The sequence below is a fragment of the Hyaena hyaena genome, unplaced genomic scaffold, assembly GCF_003009895.1.
Source record: "Hyaena hyaena isolate Hyena2069 unplaced genomic scaffold, ASM300989v1 scaffold_841, whole genome shotgun sequence".
Classification (NCBI taxonomy): Eukaryota; Metazoa; Chordata; class Mammalia; order Carnivora; family Hyaenidae; genus Hyaena; species Hyaena hyaena.
The window spans coordinates 413,478-435,237 of record NW_024081474.1 but is presented as its reverse complement, the minus strand read 5'-3'; the positions used below and the strand labels follow the sequence as shown (position 1 = coordinate 435,237).

Below are 21,760 nucleotides of genomic sequence, written 5' to 3'. Positions count from 1 at the left end.
AATGAGTGAAGAGGGGGGAGTAGTGTCAGGTTGGTTCAGTCAGTTAAGTGTCTTGACGACTCCTGGCTTCAGCTTACGTCATGATCTCATGGTTTTGTGAGTTCAAGTCCCGTGTTGGGCTCTGCGCTTTTGAGAAATAAGCCCACTGACCCAATAAAGGAGAGGCACAGAAACTGGGAGCACAGTGAAGGGAGGCTTTAATCAAGGTTCCTGCAAGAGCAGGTGTCTGATGGACAGGCACACAAGGGGCAGTCACAGCAGACAATTTATATCTTAGCATATAAGTCCCTCCCCAGGTTCCTCATTGGCCAAGCACTACAGAGGTTACAGCCTTACCCAGCCATGGCCTTTGCCCATGTAAGGCAAAAAGGAGTCTGATTAGAACAAATTCATTCCCTGAGGTGATGCAGAGACTTTCAGTCCCTTCTCCCTTTGTTCATTGGCTCATGCTCATGAGTGGAAGTAAACCCACAAAATGGAGAGGGGAAGAACCAGAAGTGAAGTGTCTAAGGGTTTGGGACTCCATTGTTAGGTTGGGGTGGGGGGAGTTAGTACATATTTCCAGTAGGTTGTAAACCTACTGTTAACTAGACAGCACAACTTGTATTTGGTATTTCTGAATATGAATCATCTCCCTCACTTCTCACACACTGACAGTGTGGATCCTGCTTGGGATTCTGTCTCTCTTTCTCTGCCCCCCCCTCCCCCCCCCGCCCACACACACTGTCTCTGTCTCTGTCAAAATAAATAAACTTAAAAAAAAAAGAGTGAAGAGGGGGGAGGGGCATGTTAGGATGTAGAATATTTTAAGATTTATGCATTGATTAAATAAAGCAGACAAGGAGGCCTAAGCAGTTGTAAGGGCAGTGGGTCATTTTACTGAGAAATGGAATGTAAGGAATATAAGGAGCAGTGTTTGAGGGAAGATCATGGCATTTTTTTGGACTTGTTCCTTTTAACATGAGGTGGGGTACCCAGATGGAAATGCCCATTACACAGTTAGAAACTCAGTTTGGAGCTCAGAAGACAAATTGTGGCCTAACAATTTTAGCCTGGAAAACATAGTTAAATTGAGATTTATATAAAATAAATACCTTCAACCAGAGAGGATTTAAGTATGGAGGAGAGGAAGAAGGCCAGAAACCCTGAGGAACATCTTTATTTGCTTGATACTCAGGAATAATTATGTATGTCACAGCGTTACTATAATTTGGTTAAGTATCAGTCTTGCTTTTAATTTTTAATAATGATGCTTGCTTAGCTTAATTTTGTCTTTCATTAACATCTGAAGCTGTTTTATGTATAGCCTATTTGTAGTACAGCAAGGGAACGTTGAATCCCAAATTCTTAATTCTTCATATACTTCCTCATTTTCAGTTTCAAGTTGAGAGAGACTTAGTTTGGAGCCTTGCGCTAGTGTGAAAAGTGGGGTCACCAGTGGGCAGAGAATGGAAAAGAAGAAATCATCCTTAGGTCTTTTGTAATGGGTTATTTTCTTTAAAGCACTGTGAATTTCTGTAAGTCAGTACCAAATGCCAAATGCATTCCAGACTCATGGGGTGGGAAGGGACTGTTCTGTTTTGCATTATTATGTAGCTAAGTTTGAGTTGGTTCTACTGTTGGTAATTGAAGGGAAGATAGCCAAAATGTGTTCCCATTTTACCTCTTTTCACAGCCTCATGGTTAATACAACATTTCCTTTTTTTTTTTTTTTTTTTTTTTTTAGGGAATATTTTCACCCTATTTTATTCTTGGTTTGTAGTTAATTTTGAGGTAGCAACCCCTTTCTGTTGCTACTACCAATTACTTATAGATGGGAAGTATAATTTTCAGGTTATTAAATCTGCTTATCTCATTTTTAAAAATGCACATGTATGAGGCGCCTGGGTGGCTCAGTTGGTTAAGTGTCCGACTTTGGCTCAGGTCATGATCTCACGGTTCATGGGTTCGAGCCCCGCATCAGGCTCTTTGCTGACAGCTAGCTCAGTGCCTGGAGCCTGCTTCAGATTCTGTGTCTCCCTCTCTCTCTGACCCTCCCCTGCTCATGCTGTTTCTCTCCCTCTCTCAGAAATAAATAAAAAACATTAAAAAAAGTTTTTTAAAAAATGCACTTGTGTAGATATTTGTAAATTATAGAATTTATTTAGGAAATATTGTGACAAGAATTTGGAGATGCTTTTGAAATTGGCCTCTTTTTATATTTATTAGTATTTGAGGCTTACGATTCAACAAAACATTGAAAATCTTTTTTTTTCTTTTTAGATCATCCGATTATGATGGGTTTTGAACCCCTTGTTAACCAGAGGCTACTTCCACCTACTTTCCCTCGATATGCAAAAATAATTAAAAGGGAAGAAATGGTCAACTATTTTGCAAGATTAATAGATAGAATAAAAACTGTTTGTGAGGTGGTCAATTTAACAAATTTACATTGTATTCTGGTAAGTACAGTCTCTCTTTTGGATTATGATTTTGATTGAACAACAGAATAGTTTATCACTTTTTAGACTGTACCATGGATAAATGACATTGCTTACTTTAACAGCTGGAGGATTAAGTGTTGTTGTATATTGTGTGTGTATTTTTCTATTTAATCTTCACAAGGATGATATGCTCTCCATCTTAAAGATTAAAAAACTAAAATTTAGGTAATTCGCTGAAGTTTTAAGAATGGGAATTTAAACTCTGGATTCTGTCTTCAAAACTTTTTATATGTAAATGTATGTGTGTGTGTATATACATACACCTGTACATGCATGTATACATGTATGTTTTCATATAAAAATTAGATTGTGGTGTTTGTTAACCTACTTTCTTTTATCACTAATCTCTGTGTCTTAAGCATCTTTTCGTGTCAATAAGTAAACATATTTCTATATTAATTGGCTACACGGTATTCCATTGTAAGCATAGATCACAATTTTTTCCAGTCCATTCATATTACATTGAGGTCTTTTTCAGTGTTTTACTGTTATAAACAATACCAGGACGAGCATTTTCATAGGTAAACCTTTGTAGCATCTGGTTCCTTCCTTCTTAAAATATATTCCTAAACCATGAAGCTGCTGGGTTGAAGAGTATATACATTTTTACATATTTTGGATTAATGTCCTTTATGGGTTACAATATAGAAAAACAATGTTTATATAAGATTAGGAAGGTAGAAAATATGCAAAATAATACTACTGTTATTTAGACATAAGTACACTAATCTGTTTTGTACAACTCTGCATAAAGGTACATAATTCCTAGCCCCTGTCATTTTCTCTGTGAGGTCTTCCTTGTTGGTTCTAGGATGCATTCCTGGAGATGATTATTATCTCATTTACATTCCTAGAATTGAGCAGCAACCTCTGGAATATATTTCATAGTCAACAAAGATTTTGCTTTTGTTTATGCTCTTTCTTGTAATAACTTTATTTTCCCTTCTAATTCTTTGTCATTAATGCCCAGTATAAATCTTCATTCCTTAGTGAAACTTTCACTGTTTGTTTTGTTACCTCCTTTCTGTTTGCTTTTTTGTTTGTTTGTTTTTTAGTAGTTTTGTCCTTACTGTGTCATAAGAATCATGGAATCTTAAAGGTAGAAAAGATCATAGATATAACCCAGTTCATTGTATAGCTAAACAAAATTAAGGTTTAGAGGGCTTGTAACCAAATTAGATGATTGGTTCGTGGCATATCAGGAGTTTAAGACTTTCTTATTCTTCTGCTACATTTCCTTTTTTTGCTTCTTAATTATGTAAATATATTTGTATTCAGATTAATTGTAAGATTTTAGAAAAGAAAGTGATCAATGTGAGTTGGAATAAGAACAGTGCAACAGCTGGAATTTGATATTCTGGAAGAAGGTTCTGGGCTGCCTGGTGAGGGAGTTGAATGCTGAATGACACACCATAGCTGGGGAGCCAGGCCTGGGCTTCCGGAAGAGGGCGGAGAAGGAAAAGAATCTGGCCCCCAGGAGCACCTGGGACAGGAATAGGTGGTGTGGGGATGGGTGTGGGAGGGAGTATCTGAGGCCAATAGAGGAAAAGATTAAAGTTAGGAAAAGGGACTAAGTATTCTGGTGGTTCTGCCTAAGAAACCTGTCACTGTTTAGATAAGGAGTACTGACATATACGATAAATCATCTCAGTGGAAAACTGGCAAAGGACATGAGCATACACACTGAAAGAAGTAAATATGGAAAAGGTATACCCTTACTAGTAATTGAAGAAATGCACTTTATGATAACTAGATTGAAAAGTATGATAACATTTAATGTTGATGGAGGGAAATAGTAGCTCTCCTATACTCCTGTGTCTGTTGCTCTGAAAAGTCTTAAAAATGTGTATATCCTAATCCAGCAACTCCCATTCTAGAGATTTAGCATAAGAATCATCTAAGATATGTGCAAAGATGAACTAACACTGGTGACACCACTACCCATCCTATAGTATATGTAGGATACATCACTACCCATCCTATAGTATATGTAGGATACATGCCTCAGTGATATTAAAAAGCATGTTATAGAAAAATATCGACATAAGGAAATCTTTGTGAATGTCAAGTCATGGTCAAAATATATTATCCATTTTATATATTGTCACACAGAAGTGATGGTCAGACATAGCGAAGTTGTTCTAAAATATTGGAATAACAAATACCAAAATGTCAGTTATGACTGTAGTTTATGCTCTGCATGTTTTGCATTTTCACATGGGTGAATATGGGTGGAGCAGTTACATAAATGGATTAACAGTTTGTGCCCAATGTGGCTGATTATATAGAAAAGATTAGAAGGGAACAGAGTAAACAGGGAGATAATAAATTAAGAAACCGTTACTGCAGTTCAAGGGAGAGAGAATAGTAACTTGAATAGAAGGATGGCAAGGAAATGATGTGAGGTTGTCAGAGCTTTGTATGAACTAAAACTGATGACATTGGTGGTGAATGAAATATGGGACATGAGAGAACTCTCAGGAAGGTCTCAGGGTTTCTGGCTTGGAAATCTTGATGCATGCTGGTGCTGCACACCAAAATGGGGAAACTCTCAGACCCTTATTTAGATAAGGTTCTTAGTAAGGCTGATTTTGAGATGCCTTTGAAATATTTATATAGAGATACTGAACAGGGGTATTGACTATATGGATAGAATTTAGAAGTCTGTGTTAGATATATAATTTTGGACCTATTACAGGTAGTAATCAAAGGAAGCATGAATATGGAGAAGATTGTGAGGGGAAGAAGTATATAGCTTGAGAAAAGAAAATAGTCTGGAACTAAACTTTGAACCTCCAGAGTAAACCGAGAAGTGACCACAGAGGAAGAAACTCATGGAAGTCAGTTAAAAGGTTCTTCCAGAAGGAAGTCCTGTCAAATACTGCTGAGAGATCAGATGAAAGAGGTGAATAAGGTCCAAAACAGATGTTGATTGGATTTGGTGTGAGACAACAGTGGTGACTAGAGGGAAGAGCCAGGCTACTATGTGTTGATGAGGAGGGCCTGTGAGTAAGTAGAGATGATGCAGCTGGGTCCATTAGAAAGTTTGGCTGATAAGGCAGTGATTGGGAGGGAAATGTGGGAGCAAGTGACAGTATTTTTCTTTTTAAAAATGGGAGAAAATGGACTAAAATGTAAATGGGGAGGATGTGGCAGAGAGGGAGAACTTAAATATCAGAGACAAACAAGGATGGATTATTGACAGTGTGTAATGTTGCTGATAAGACCGGAAGGAATGCAGTGTGTAGTACAAGTTGGAGGGCCTCCGGTGTTAAAGTGGGCAAGGAAAGGATCTGGGTACAAATGTGGGTTCAGTGATAACGTTTAGAGACTGAGGCAGAGGATTTCCTAGTGGATAGATAACTTCATTTTCTTTGTAATGTTAAATGGGAGGACATCTGTGGGGGAGAACATTCACTTTGAAAAGTGTGAGCAAGGTATAAAAGTGTATTGTTAAAAAAGTGACTTGACTAGAGAAACTTGGTAAGATTTGGCAGAGCACGCCTTTAAATTGAGGATCATGAGTCTGGAAAACAAAAATACGAAAATGATAAGTAATTACTATCCTATATAATCTACGGAAGTTAACATTTTAGTGTATTTTCTTAACCTTTTTTTCTTTTATCTATGTATAAACCCATATGTAGTTTTCTAAGCATATTTTTTGGATGTCAAAAGTTCAGGAACAGTTTTATGAATCCCGTTGGCCTGGTTACTTGGTATTTATTTCGGTGAAATAGGAAGTAAGCTTCTACCATTAGTTAGGAAATTATTATTGATATTTTTATTTTCAAGGTTTGCATACATAATATTTGTATGCACAATTTGACTGTTGTCCAGTTAAAAATAAATTAGGCTCCAAAATCACCCATTGTCTCATTGATACAATTAGATGATTCCTATAGAAATGATGCTTAGCTCTTTGTCATATTTTAATTCTAGTAGTATATAACTTGCAGACAGTCTGGTAAAAATTACATGCTATACAAAACATTTCTGGCTTCTGTTAATCTATGAATAACATGACTTTTTCTTTGTCAGGATTTTTTCTGTGAATTTAGTGAACAATCACCTTGTGTTCTTTCAAGATCTCTGTTACAAGTAAGTTCTACTTAGTATTGAAATACTTCTTTAAACATCAAATTATTTGTGTGTTGATATTGTTTTATTGATTGCTGGAACAAAAGTAGGTGCTTTGAAAGGATATTTAACAGTGTTATATTTTTGTGATAGAAGTATTGAAATATTAGACATTCACCAAGATTATATCCTGGACTATAAAACAAACCTTAATAATTTAAAAACAATTGAAATCACACAAAGTATGGTCTCTGACTATTTTGGAATTAAACTAATAATCCATAACAAAAAGATATTTGGAATTTTTTTTAATGTTTATTTTTGAGAGAGAGACAGAAACAGAGTGCAAGTGGGAGAAAGGGAGACAGAATCCGAAGCTCCAGACTCTGAGCTGACAGCACAGAGCCCAACGCGGAACTCAAACCCACAAACCATGAGATCATGACCTGAGCTGAAGTCCGTCGCTTAACCAACTGAGCCACCCAAATGCCCCTTCAAATATTTGGAAATTAACACACTTCTGAACAACCCATGAACCAAAGAGGAAGTCTTGAGGATAATTGAAAAATATTTTGAACTGAATAAAAAGGAAAATATAATACACAGAATCTGTGGGATATAACTGAAGCAGTGCTTAGAGGGAAATTTATAGGATTAAATGTTTATGTGAGAAAAAGAAGAAAGTAGTTGCCAGAGGGATTGGAGGTGGGGGAATGAGTGAAATAGGTTTGAAGGGGATTAAAAGGTGCAAACTTTGTTATAAAATAAATAAGGCACAGGGGTGAAAAGTACAGGATGTGGAATATAGTCAATAATATTGTAATAACTTTGGTGACAGAAGATAACTGCGCTTGCCACGGTGAGCATTTCCTAGTGTATAGAACTGTCAAGTCACTATGTTGTACACCTGAAACTAATGTAATACTGTAGGTCAACTATACTTCAATTAAAATTTTTTAAAAGGAAAGTTGTGAAAACTTAAGCTTCTACTTTAAAAATAAAAGAGCAAATGAAACTCAAAGGAGGCAGAAAAAAGGAAATACCATAGACAAAAACAGAAATCAGTAAAATAGGAAACGGATAAACAGTAAAGAAAATCAGTGTAACTAAAATCCTAATTCTTTTGAAAATATCAGTAAAATTGAAAAACCTCTAACCAGGCAGAACAAGAAAAAAAATGTACAGGACAGATGAATAATCTCACAAATGAAACAGAAGGGACCACTACAGACTCTAGAAAGGTCTGTAAAAGGACATGGGAATTTTTATTATAAACAATTCTATGTCCATAAATTCAAAACCATAGATGCAATGGACCAATTTCTTGAAGGACACTATCAAAACTCATGAAGAAAGAACTTGAACTATCCTACATCTGTTAAAGAACTTGAATTCTTAGTGTAAAACCTTCCAACAAAGAAAATTCCAGGTCAGTTCTGTACAGTCTGTTCCAAAAAAAGAAAAGGCAATATACATAATAAAGCCAGCATTAACTCAATAGCAAAACCAAAAAAGACATTAAAAGCACGGAAAATTATAGGCCAGTATCCTTAAGAGCATGGATAAAACAACCTTAAGGATTATCATCTCAAATTCAGCAATATATGAAAAAGAATAAAAATACATCATGACCAAATGAGCTTTCTCCCAAAAATGCAAGCCTGGTTCAACCTTTGAAAATCAGTCTGTGTAGGGTCATCTTGGTGGCTCAGTTAAACATCCAGCTCTTGATTTTAGCTCTGGTCCTGATTTCTTGGTCGTGAGATTGATCCCTACTTTGGACTCTACAAGGAGTATAGAGCCTGGTTGGGATTCTCTCTCTCCCTCTCTCTCTCCCCTCCCCTGCTTGCACTCACTCTCTCTTTCAATAAACATTTTTTTTAAAAATTTTTTAATTTAAAGTTTAAATTTATTTTTTAAATAAACATTAAAAATAAGTCAGTGTAATCCGCCATACAGTCTAAAATCTTATGGGATGCCTGAGTGGCTCAGTCGGTTAAGCCTCCACCTTCAGCCCAGGTCATGATCTCACAGCCCATGAGTTTGAGCCCCACATCCAGGTCTGTGCTGACACCTCAGAGCTGGGAGCATTCTTCGGATTCTGTGTCTGTCTGTCTCTCAAAAATAAATAACGTTAAAAAAAATTTTTTTTAAGTATCCCTACATTCAGGAAAAGCATTTGACAAAAGTCAACCTCCATTCACAATAAAAACTCTCATCAAGGGGCCCCTGGGTGGCTCAGTTGGTTGGGCGTCTGACTTTGGCTCAGGCCACGATCTCACAGTTTGTGGGTTCAAGCCCTGTGTCGGGCTCTGTGCTGACTGCCAGCTCAGAGCCTGGAGCCTGTTTTCAGTCTGTGACTCCCTCTCTCTCTGACCCTCCCCTACTCACGCTGTCTCTCTCTCTCTCTCTCTCTCAGAAATAAATAAAACATTAAAAAAAATTTTTTTTTAAAAGATAATAAATAAATAAATAAAAATAAATAAATAAATAACTCTCATCAAAACTAGGAATAGGAGAGAACTTCCTTAACTTGATACAGGGTATGAACAAAAAACTTGGCAGCTAACCTCATACTTAATGATGAAAGATTATATCATTTCCTCCAAAGATTGGGAGTAAAGTGAGGATGTCAGCTTTCTCACTCCTCTTTTATTCAACATACTACAGATGGTCCACAACTTAAGATAGTTCATTATCGACTTTATAATGGTGTGAAAGTGATATGCATTCAGTAGAAACCAGATTTTGAATTTTGGCCTTTTTCTGGGCTAGCAGTGTGCGTTTAGCACTCTCTCATGATGCTGGGTGTGACCAGTGAGCTGCAGCTCCCACTCAGCCACACAGTCACAAGTATAAACAGCCCATTTAATTCTGTTTTTCACTTTCAGTATTGCAATCAGTAAATTACAGGAGATATTCAACACTTTATTATCAAATAGGGTTTGTGTTAGAAGATTTTGCCTCACAGTAGGCTAATGTAAGTTTACCAAACACATTTGAAGTGGTCTAGGCTCAGCTATGATGTTTAGTATGTTAGATATATTAAATGCATTACAACTTAGAGTATTTTCAATTTACTATGGGTTTTGGGAACATAACCCCATCATCTTAAGTTGATGGAGATCTGTATAGGAAATTTTAGCCAGTGAAAAAAGGCAGGAAAAAGAAAAGGCATACAGCTGAAAAAGGAAGAAATAATCATCTTTTTACAAACAACATTATTTTCTATGTAGAGCACCAAAGAATCTTCAGAGAAGTTCCTAGACCAGATGGGTGAGTTTAACAAGAGCACAGGATATGAGGTCAACGTACAGAAAGCAAGTGTATTTCTATATACTTACAGTGAACAGTGGGAAGTCAAAAATTTAAAAACAGTAGTATTTACAATAATCTCAAAAAAAAAACAAACCCAAAATACTTAGGTATAAATCTAATACCTGTTTGTAGACAGTGCTGAAAAACTATAAGTACTGGTGAAAGAAATCAAAGACCTAAATAAAAAGAAAGGTATACCCTGTTTGTGGATTGGAAGAATTAATAAATTCTTCCCAAATTGATCTATAGCTTCAAAGCAATCTCAGTCAAAATCATAGCAGGATTTTTTATAAATGTCAACAAATTGATTCTAAAATTTATATGGAAAGGCGAAGGAACCAAAACAACTGTAAAAAAAGACCACAGTTGGGGAACTCACACTATCTGACTGCAGGACAGGTGTGGGATTGGCAAAATGGGTCAGTGAACCAAGAGAAGAATCTAGAAAAAGTCCTCTTCTTATTAGTACTGTACTTTATAGTCCTTTATTAATTAACACAGTCAGTTGATCAGTTAGTAATATGGTTAGTTAATTTTGACAAAATACGAAGGCAAATGAGTGGAGAAATGGTAGTCTTTTCAACAGTGTTGCAAGAACAATTGGACAGACATATGCAAAAAAATTAACTTAGAATGCATCATAAATCCAAAACATAAGACTGTAAAACTTTTATAAGAAAAGACAGGAGAAATATTTCATTTTAGGAGGCAGAGAATTCTTAGGTATGATATCAAAAACACCATTCTTTTTTTTTTTTTTTTTATGTTACTACATTTTTAGAATGGATACAAATTTTATTTTATTTTATTTATTTATTTTTTTACAAATAGTTTATTGTCAAATTAGTTTCCACATAACACCCAGTGCTCATCCCCACAAGTGCCCTCCTCCATGCCCATCCCCCCCTCCCCCCCACATCCATCAGTCCTCAGTTTTTGTCAGCATTCAAGAGTCTCTCATGGTTTGCCTCTCTCCCTTTCCCCCACCATTTCCCCCCTTCTTCTCCCGATTGGTCCTCTGTTAAGTTCCTCCTAGTCCTCCTATACGTGCACACATATGATATTTGTCCTTCTCTGCCTGACTTATTTCGCTCAGCATAACACCCTCAAGGTCCATCCATGTAGCTACACATGGCCAGATTTCATTGTTTCTCATTGCCATGTAGTATTCCATGGTATAGATAAACCACATCTTCTTGATCCATTCATCTGTTGATGGACACTTAGGCTCTTTCCATGTTTTAGCTATTGTGGAGAGTGCTGCTATGAACATTGGGGTACATGTGCTCCTATGCCTCAGCATTTCTGTATCCCTTGGGTAAATTCCTAGCAGTGCTATTGCTGGGTCATAGGGGAGTTCTATTGTTAGTTTCCTGAGGAACCTCCACACTGTTTTCCAGAGGGGCTGTACCAGTTTACATTCCCACCAACAGTGTAGGAGGGTGCCCGTTTCTCCACATCCTCGCCAGCATCTAGAGTTCTCTGATTTGCTCATTTTAGCCACTCTGACTGGCGTGAGGTGGTATCTCAGTGTGGTTTTGATTTGTATTTCCCTGATGAGGAGGGATGCTGAGCATCGTTTCATGTGTCTGTTGGCCATCTGGATGTCCTCTTTGGAGAAGTGTCTGTTCATGTCTTCTGCCCATTTCTTCACTGGGTTGTTTGTTTTTCGGGCGTGTAGTTTGGTGAGTTCCTTATAGATTCTGGATATTAACCCTTTATCTGATATGTCATTTGCAACTATCTTTTCCCATTCCGTTGGTTGCCTATTAATTTTCTGGGTTGTTTCCTTGGCTGTGCAGAAGCTTTTAATCTTGATGAGGTCCCAACAGTTTATTTTTGCTCTTGATTCCCTTGCTTTTGGGGATGTGTCAAGTAAGAAGTTGCTGCGGTGGAGGTCAAGGAGGTTGTTTCCTGCTTTCTCCTCTAGGGTGTTGATAGTTTCCTGTCTCACGTTCAGGTCCTTTATCCATTTTGAGTTGATTTTTGTGCATGGTGTGAGAAAATGATCTAGTTTCATTCTTCTGCATGTTGCTGTCCAGTTCTCCCAACACCATCTGTTAAAAAGGCTGTCTTTTTTCCATTGGATATTCTTTCCTGCTTTGTCAAAGATCAGTTGGCTGTATACTTTTGGGTCCACTTCTGAGTTCTCAATTCTGTTCCATTGGTCTATGTGTCTGTTTTTGTGCCAATACCATACTGTCTTGAGGATGACAGCTTTGTAGTAGAGGCTGAAGTCTGGGATGGTGATACCTCCCGTTTTGGTTTTATTTTTCAGTATTACTTTGGCTATTCGGGGTCTTTTGTGGTTCCATACAAATTTTTGGATAGTTTGTTCTAGTTTTGAGAAGTATGCTGGTGCAATTTTGATTGGAATTGCATTGAATGTGTAGAGTGCTTTAGGTAGTAATGACATCTTAACTATATTTATTCTTCCTATCCATGAGCATGGAATGTTTTTCCATTTCTTTGTGTCTTCTTCAATTTCCTTCATAAGTTTTCTATAGTTTTCATCATACAGATCTCTTGTATCCTTGGTTAGGTTTATTCCGAGGTATTTTATGGTTTTTTGTGCAATTGTGAATGGGATCAGTTTCTTGATTTCTCTTTCTGTTGCTTCATTATTGGTGTATAAAAATGCAACCGATTTCTGTACGTTGATTTTGTACCCTGCAACTTGGCTGAATTCTTGGATCAGTTCTAGTAGGCTTCTGGTGGAGTCTGTCGGGTTTTCTATGTAGAGTATCATGTCATCTGCGAAGAGTGAAAGTTTGACTTCCTCTTTGCCAATTCTGATGCCTTTGATTTCCTTTTGTTGTCTGATGGCTGATGCTAGGACTTCCAGCACTATGTTAAACAACAGTGGTGAGAGTGGGCATCCCTGTCGTGTTCCTGATCTCAGGGGGAAAGCTCTCAGTTTTTCCCCGTTGAGGATTATGTTAGCTGAAGGCTTCTCATAGATGGCTTTGATGATCAAAAACACCATTCTTAAAAAATCGTTGATCAACGTATAATGGAAGATACTATTAAAATGGAAAGAGACACTACACAATGGGAGAAAATATTTGCAAATCATGTGTAGCACAGGACTTGTATCATACAAATAGCTTTATAAACATAACAGTAAGAAAACAGACAACCCAGTTTTTTAAAGACATTAAACATAATTGGTATTAGGGATATGCAAATTAAAACCACAATGAAATACCACTGTCTGCCTTTTCTAATATCTTTTAAAAAGAAGAAAGAAAATCTCAATAACCAAGTGCTGGTGAGGATGCATTTACTGATAACTCCACGAAGTGCTACAGCCACTTTGTAAAACAATTTGGCAGATTCTTATTAAATTAAACGTACAAATCCCACTCCTGTTTAATGTTTACCTAGGAAAAGTGAAACCCAGTTTTCTGCTTGGAAAACTGTATGTGATTATAGCTGTTTGGTTCATCATTCAAAACTGGAAATAATCCAAATGGGTTAGGAAATCAAGCAAAGGATAGTACAGGAAATATTAAAATATACTGAGGTCATTAAGGGGAGAAAATGAAATGCAAATTATTATTAAATAATTTATTTTAAATTTAATCATTAAATAATTTTTCCAGTTTCAAAAAGTGTGTATTCCAAAATGTTCATTAAAGACAAAAGATTGTCAACCAAATATTTATAGCCATTTGCTGTTTTATAATTTATGAAGCCCTTTCTTATATATTAGCTTATTTGACATATTCAGACTAGTCCGTTCATTTTGGGGTTTTGGTTTTTTGTTTTTTTGGCTTTTTTTGAGTTTATTTTTGAGAGAGAGAAAGAGAGAGAGATTGTGGGTATGTGCAAGAGAGGGAGAAAGAGAATTCCAAGCAGACTCCACACTGCCCACACAGAGCCACACACAGGGCACAATCTTATGAACCTGTGAAGTCATGACCTCAGTAGAAACCAAGAATTGGTCACTTTACCAACTGAGCCACCCAAGCAGCATGAGTGACCCAGGTATCCCTGGTCAGCTCATTTTGAGTAGTTTGCTGTTACTGCCCTTGACTTGGGAGATACTTTTTCTTACATGTTTTTTATTCTCCTTCATCAGAATACATCTTAAATATAGATTAATATGTAATACCCATTGTGGAGGTAGTGATTTATTGATTGATTCCCACCAGGTTTTTATGCTTTAATCTCTTCTGTTGAGTTCATGTCACAGTAATGACAGCATTACTAATACATAACATTTGTTTTAAGACTACTTTCCTGGTGGATAACAAAAAGGTCTTTGGAACCCATCTCATGCAAGACATGGTGAAAGATGCACTTCGGTCTTTTGTCAGCCCTCCGGTGCTCTCCCCAAAGTAAGTACCATAAGACTTTTCATAGCACATGTATTTCTTAAAAGCCCCAGTACTCTATGCCCTTTTATAGCCAAGGCATAAAAACTGTTGGAATCATATCTTCATGTAGAAAAGAAAAAACTCAGTCATAGTAAAATTAATTGATTTCTGCTACATATTAGATTTAAACTGAAGTTTTTGTGAAGTTGACATTAGGCTCAATATGAGCAGAAAACCTTACAACGAATTATCAAATGCAGTTAAGTTGCATTGGTTCTTACTGTGTGCAAAGCACCGTGTTAGGTAAGCACTTTGGGAGTAATTATAAAAAATCAGATAAGGTCTCTTAATGATCTCAGTCTAGGTAAAAATAGAAAATGCAGACAATTGTTCCTTAAATTATGTTCTAATAGAAACATGCTGCCTTAATAAGAGGCTGGAAAGGATTTCATGCAGTGAGAAATCATCATTTGTGTTGGCATTTTGGAAAATGAATAAAGCTTTTCCAAAGGAGGGAAGAAAGGTTTTGTTATTTCTTAACAAAGTAGGGAACGGTTAGTAGTTCAGCATTCAATCTTTGTAATAAATCATGCCACATCTCACAAAACTTTTTCTTTCTTAACTTGGGTTTCCCAGAACCAGATCCTGAGACAATTCATGTAAATTTAGAAAATGTTCCCAGGAGCAGTGCCTGGATGGCTCAGCCAGTTAAGCCTCCAGCTCTTGACTTCAGCTCAGGTCATGATCTTATGCTTCATGAGATTGAGCCCCTCATCGGGCTCTTCAGTGGGCAATGTGGAGCCTGCTTGGGATGCGTGCGCTCTTTGTCACTCTGTCTCTCTCTCTCTCTCTCTCTTTCTATAAATAAATGAACTTTAAAAGAAAAAAGCGTTACCAGGAAAAACCAGCAGGGTTGTTGGCAAGTAGAACATGAAAAGGAAAAAAAACATGCATAGGTGCACTTCAGGGAAAGTAACTCTGGTTATGTCCTGGTGGGGAGTTCTGTAGACAGTGTGGGTAGCACCTCAGTTGTTATGGATGAAACAAAGGAACCTGAGAATTTACCCACGTAATGAATCCATTAAGGACTGACCCTGGGAGGAGGTAAATTCCCAGACATCCTCAATGTTGTTTATATTCCGTTTCATTCACAGTAAAAGCCAAAGCCCTTCTGATTGAGCCTCGGAGGTCCCATATGCTCTGGTCTAGACTCCTGTCCTGAGGCCTTTCTGACCTCTCTTACCCCACTCTGCCCATCAGCCACAATGCCCTCCTTGCTATTCTGGGAACATACAGGCTCACTCTCACCCTACAGCCTTTACATAGAGTCTGGAGTGGAAGGCGTTTTACTGAGAAATCCCTAGGACTGACTCCCTCACCGCCTTCAAGTCTGTTTAAGTTCATCTCAGGACTCCTTTGATCAGACTATTTAAGGAGTACAGCCTCTGCCCCACCCCAGCCCAGTACTGGGCTGTATATAGTTCTCTGTCCTGTAACAACGATCTTCTTACCATCTCTATAATTTACTCCTTCACTGCACTGTGTTTATGTGCTGTATATATGTACTGCATAAATCTTTGTTGTGTTCATTTTTTATTTCCCTCTCTTCCTCTTCCCCCCGCTCCCATTACAATATGAACCCCACAAGGTCAGGGCAGGTCCTTTTGGCTCTTTGTTCACTAATGTATCACAGGTACAAGAAACAGTGTCTAGCACACAGCACATGATGAATCTTTGCTGAATAAGTGAATAGATAAATGACAGTTGCATGGTTAAGATAGTTTGGGACTCGAGAGTTTTGAATGCTTTGGTAAAGTTTGGTCTTTTTGGTCAGCAAGGAAGCGCTCAGGTTTTTAGGAGGGAATGAGCATAGGATAGTATATACTTTGTTATGATATGTATTTTTTAATAGGAAACAAACTGGTAGTGATAAAGGAGGCAAAGTGTTGGGCTAGGTTAATTCAGTACTACAGGCAAGAAATGATGAAGAATTAAACTCTGGGAATATAAAGACAGACCTGAGGAACATTTCAGAGGTAAGAGTAATAGGACTTGACAACTGATTCAGCAGAGGAAGGAAAGGATAAGAAGGAAAATAAGTTGCTTTAAAAAAACAAAAAACAAAAAACAGGGGTGCCTGGCTCAGTCAGTTAAGCAGCCAAACTTGGCTCAGGTTCATGATCTCCCGGTTCGTGAGTTTGAGCCCTATGTCGAGCTCTGTGCTGACAGCTCGGAACCTGGAGTCTGCTTTGGATTCTGTGTCTCCCTCTCTCTCTCTGCCCCTCCCCAGCTCACGCTCTGTCTCTCTGTCTCTCAAAAATAAATAAACATTAAAAAAAATTTTTTAAACCACCAGAAGCTGATTATATAAATAATATATGGTTGTATTTGAAATTTAGACAGTGCATAAAATATGAAAAATAGTAAAAGGTCCCCCGAAGTCTTAGCTCAGATAACATTTTGATGACCATCACTGTAGATCTCTTGGATCTCTTAGATCTGTGCTAACACAGATATATGCTATACATTTGACTTTATATAAATGGTATCACATTAAACAGGCTGTTTTTATCATAACCTTTTAATTATTTTTTGTGGATTGTTTTCTTAAAATTTTTGTTTTTAAAATTCTTTTTTATCCCACTCAAAGATACATCATGAATTTACATTTCACATTACCTGACGTAGATCCAAGTAATTCATTTTAATGGCTGCCAAATATATCATGTAAATGTCTTCAGTGGATTGGGGTTTACTAGAATGGGACATGTATACTTACAGTAGATATTACCAGATTGCATTCTAAAAGATTGTAACAATTTGTATTTCTATTAGCAGTATATGAGAGTGCACATTCCTTATGTCCTGACCAGCAGTAGGTATTACTCCTTTTAATTTTTTCCAGTGTGTTTAGCAGGAAACAGTATCTCGTTGTTATTTTAATTTGAGGATTTAATACATATTTATTGAATATTTAGAAATACTTTTCTATGAATTGTTTATATCCTTTACCCATTAACTTTCATTAAGTGGTTTACTTTTTTGGGAAATTTATATGAAGCATTTGCACATTATGAATATAAACAATAGTATCTATCATACAGTATATATAGCTCCTCATAGTGTACAAGTCCTGACTAAATCATATTATCTTTCAGCTCCTTCATCTGTGATACGCATTGCAGATTTTTTTTTTAAGTTTTCTTTTGCATCAAAATTTTCGCCTTCTATATGGTAGTTTTTGCTACTATATTTTATCCTATATTTTAGGTTTCTTGTTGGAGGTAAATCTCTCTGGCCTATAGGCTGTACCATTAGTCACTTCCAGAGATTTTTTGTTCAAGATTTTGTCCAAAGATTTTTATTCTTATGCATGTAAGATTAAGTGGTGTGAAGATAGAAGTTCAACTTGATTTCCTTCTAGGTAGATAGTCAGTTGGGTGAGTATCACAATATAAAACATCATTTCCCACTTAATTAAGAGAAGACTGTCTTTATTTTACTTGGAAATCCTTTATGTATTGAAATTTTTTTCCAGTTCCAATGATGATGTTTTCTTTTTGTTTTGTTTTCAATAATTTTTATTATTATTGTGGCTTTGTCTTAAGTTTTAATATCTGTTAAGATATGTCCTCTGACTACATTCTTTCTCAGGATTTTCTTGGTTCTTCCCTGGTTTACCCTTTATTGGGTGTGTGGTTTGCAAATACTTGCTCCCATTCTGTAGGTTGCTTTTTCATTTTGTTGATTGTTTGCTGAGCAGAAGCTTTTCAGTTTGATATAATCCTGCTGCTTATTTTTACTTTTTCTTGCCTTTGCTTGTGGTGCAAAACCAAAACATTCTTATCCTCTATGGTTTCTTCTACACCTGAAACTTCAGATCTTACATTCAAAAGTGGGTCTTTAACCCATTTTTATTTGATTTTTGTGTATGATGTAAGGGTCTGATGTCATTCTTTTACATGTGGCTATCCAGTTTTCCCAGTATTATTTATTGAAGAGACTGTCTTTTCCCCCATTGTATATTCTTGGCTTCTTTGTCAAAAATTAATTGACCATATATGCATGCTTCCCCGCCCCCAGTCTCTCTATTCTGATTTATTGATCTGTATGTCTGTTTTTATGCCAATACTATTCTGTTTTGATTACTATAGCTTTGGTAATACAGTTTGAAATCAGGGAGTGTGATGCCTCCAACTTTTTTGTTCTTTCTCAAGTTTGCTCTCAGGTTGTTTTGTGGTTCCGTATAAATTTGAGGGTTGTTTTCTCTGTATCTGTGAAACATGCCATTTCAATTTCATTAAGGACTAACAGTATTCTTCAGGCCAAAAGCACAGATTATCTTTCTATTTATTTGCTTCCTCAGTTTCTTTCATCAGTGTCTTACAGTTTTCTTTAAAAGTGTATAGATCTTTCCCCTCCTTGGTTAAATTTATTCCTACGTATTTTATTGGTTTTGGTGCTATTATAAATGGGATTACTTTCTTAATTTCTCTGATAGTTTATTGTTAGAACATACAAATACAGCAGATTTTTTGTATATTGATTTTTGTACCCTGCAGCTTTACTAAATTAGTTCCCAACAGTTTTTTGATGGAATCTTTAGGTTTTCTACATATTATAAATGGTTATCTGCAAACAGAGACACTTAAAAATTATTTTTAAATTTGTAATTAAATATATCCAATATTCAGATTTATAAACAACATACACTACCATCTATTTTAAACAATATTTTTCTTTGGTTTTTATAAATTCACCTTTTGGAGAATTGATAAAATTTGATAAATACTTAATACATATTTATTTGAATCAATAAATTTTATCAATTCCCTTATGTAATAAATGTAATATATTAGTACTTGCTTTTGCCAGGTTCCTTTCTGGGTTCTAGGGAAAAAAAGGGCACACCTGCTAAGAAGGCACTTTTCATCCAGTGAGAGAGACTAAACAGTCAAACAAATAATGTGAGGTCCTAAGTGCTTTGTAGAAAGATAAAGGAATAGATAGTTCTCTTAGGCCATAGTTGTGGAAGGCCTTTTGCACATGGTGAAACATGTGAGTGAACTGAGGCAATGAGCTATGTCAAGCTTCCTGACAGCAACATCCAGCTCTAGAGTAGAGCCGAGGTTGAGTATCAAGGAGCAGCTAATTTTCACAAATCATAGTATTAGAATACATCTAGTTCAACAATTCTCAAGGTTTTTTGTTTTGGGACACCTTTACATTTTCAAAAGTTTTTAAAACCCAGATAGCTCTTGTTTATATGGGTCATGTGTATTGCCACCTACTGTTTTAGAAATTAAAACAATACTTTTAAAATATTTATTAATTTTTTTAAAATAGGAAACTCATTACATTAATCAAAATAATACTTTATGGAAAATAACTTTTTAAGAAAAATTGGTGATAAAAATGACAGTTTTACATTTTTGCAAATCTCTTTTCATTATAATAGAAGATAGCTGAATCATTTTGACCTGCTTCTGCTTTCAGTCTGTTACTTATGCCCTGTAGACTCTGGAAACGCCCACTGTACACTTGTGAGAGAAGGAATACCAAAGCAAATAGCATCTTAAATTATTGTGAGAATAGTTTTGACCTTGTGGTCCCCCAGAAAGCATCCCAAGGTCACCACCCCCACCAGGGGAACCTGGGCCACATTCTGAGAACTGCTGTCTGCCATTTCAAATCCAACTCCTCCCCACCTCCACCCCAGTCCTTTCCTCCCACTCTGGTCCTAGATGTGACCACTGTGCACTACAGTTTGTGCCTCTTATGAATGCTTATACACTTCACCCAGATCTGTGTGTCTGGAAATAATACACCCATTTATTTTATGTTTTTAGACCTCACATAAATGTTGTCATTCTGTATACATCCTTTTGCAACATGATTTTTTCATTCAGCATTAGGGTTTTGAAATCAACTGGTTTGATCCATGCAAACTTACTTCATTCATTGAAATCCACCCTTTGAAAATATTGCAGTTTGTTTTGCTGTTTCTCTATAAGTGGACATTTAAGTTCTTTCTAAATGTATTACTATTGAAAACAGTGCTGTAGTGAGCTTCTTTGAATATGTCTCCTTGTGCACATAGGCTATCTATATACTTAGAACTGTTGTTGATCATAGAGTATGTTCATCTTCAATTTCCCTAGTTTTGCCAAGTTGCTTTCCAAAATAATTAAACCAATTTGTATTCCATATAACAGTGTACAAGAATTCCAATTTTCTTAGACTTTGGGCTTTGTCATAATCAGACTCTAAGTTTTTGACAATCTGATGTACATGGAATAGTGTCCATGTCTGACTTGCATTTTTTCCTTTTCTATTGAACAGTCTTTACTACTTTTATTATTACTTATTTAGGGTTAATTACAGTTCAACCTTCATTGTTTGAGGAGTCCATATTTGCAAATCTTGCTTACTCCCTAAGATGTATTATAACCCTCAAATCATTTGCTCTCCTCTTGCTGAATTCGTGGATGTGTGCAAAGCAGCAAAAAAAAAAAAAAAAAAAAAAAAAGTGAGTCTCCCGGTGCTGAAGAAGGCAACTCTACCTACTTTTTCAGTTCTCATTCCATAAACAGCTCATTAGGTGCCACGTTCTTCACATTTTTGTGCTTTTTGTTGGTGATTTCATAGTGTCAAATGGCCTTCCCCTGTAATGATCTGCTCCCTAGTGTCCCTTAGCACAAGAAGGCTGTGGCATGCCTTTCAGAGAGAATATGTATGTTAGATAAGCTTCACTCAGGCATGAGTTTGCTAATGAATTATCAATTTACATCACATAAGGCACCTTAAAACACATAATGCAAGGTTATGTAGTTATCAGTTGATCAAAATAGTGTCACCAGAGGCTGGCAGAAACCTAACCCTGTATTTTACCCTAGCAGCAATGTTGCCGTATTCTCTAAATTCAGTGTCTGCAGCAACTTTAAAAAACAGAATTATCATGAGTACTGAGAATTGAGTATATATACGACAGAGTTCATTGCATGGTAATCTGTAAATGTTATTCCAGTGTTTTAAAATTCCAGTGTTACAGATAAGAAATGTGATCCTGATCTGATTCTTTTTCTCCTTTGTAAGTGATTTGACACTTTCTTCTGGAAGAATGTAAAGTTTCTGGGTTTTGTTTTGTTTGTTTGGTTGGTGTTTTTGGAGTTTAAGAGTTTTACCAGAATGTGTGTGTGTGATTTTCAGCTAGACTTGTCAGGAACTCAGTCATTAAAGCAGTAAATTTACTTTATTATTTTTTATCTAATTATTGCCTCACCTTTCATCTCTCTGTGTGTGTGTGTGTGTGTGTGTGTGTGTGTGTGTGTGTGTGTGTTTAAGAGCTCCTCATAGATCTCGTCCCCATATTTTTCATAATTATCTTTTAGTGATATATATTTAATACTTGTTATTTTTGCTATGATGTGAGAAAGTTCTTCCTCTTGACCTTCAAGACTACTAATGAGCATCTTTCATCTGTTGAATTTTTAAATGTGAAAATCCTAATTTTGGGATCCAGAAAGTCGTCTTTTTCCTTTAAGAGCTTTATTTTAA

At 36.4% G+C, this 21,760-nt stretch overlaps 1 protein-coding gene across 4 annotated transcripts in view; it reads left to right on the top strand.

Annotated features, from left to right (window-relative positions):
- NAA35 (N-alpha-acetyltransferase 35, NatC auxiliary subunit) overlaps nt 1–21,760 on the top strand; it is a 92,033-nt gene that overhangs the window by 57,022 nt on the left and 13,251 nt on the right. For all 4 annotated transcript variants that reach the window (XM_039219800.1, XM_039219799.1, XM_039219797.1 and 1 more), the window contains exons 12-14: nt 2,263–2,441; nt 6,525–6,584; nt 14,118–14,224. In XM_039219800.1, coding sequence (XP_039075731.1) covers nt 2,263–2,441; nt 6,525–6,584; nt 14,118–14,224 — 346 coding nt within the window. The remainder of the gene's footprint in view (nt 1–2,262; nt 2,442–6,524; nt 6,585–14,117; nt 14,225–21,760) is intronic.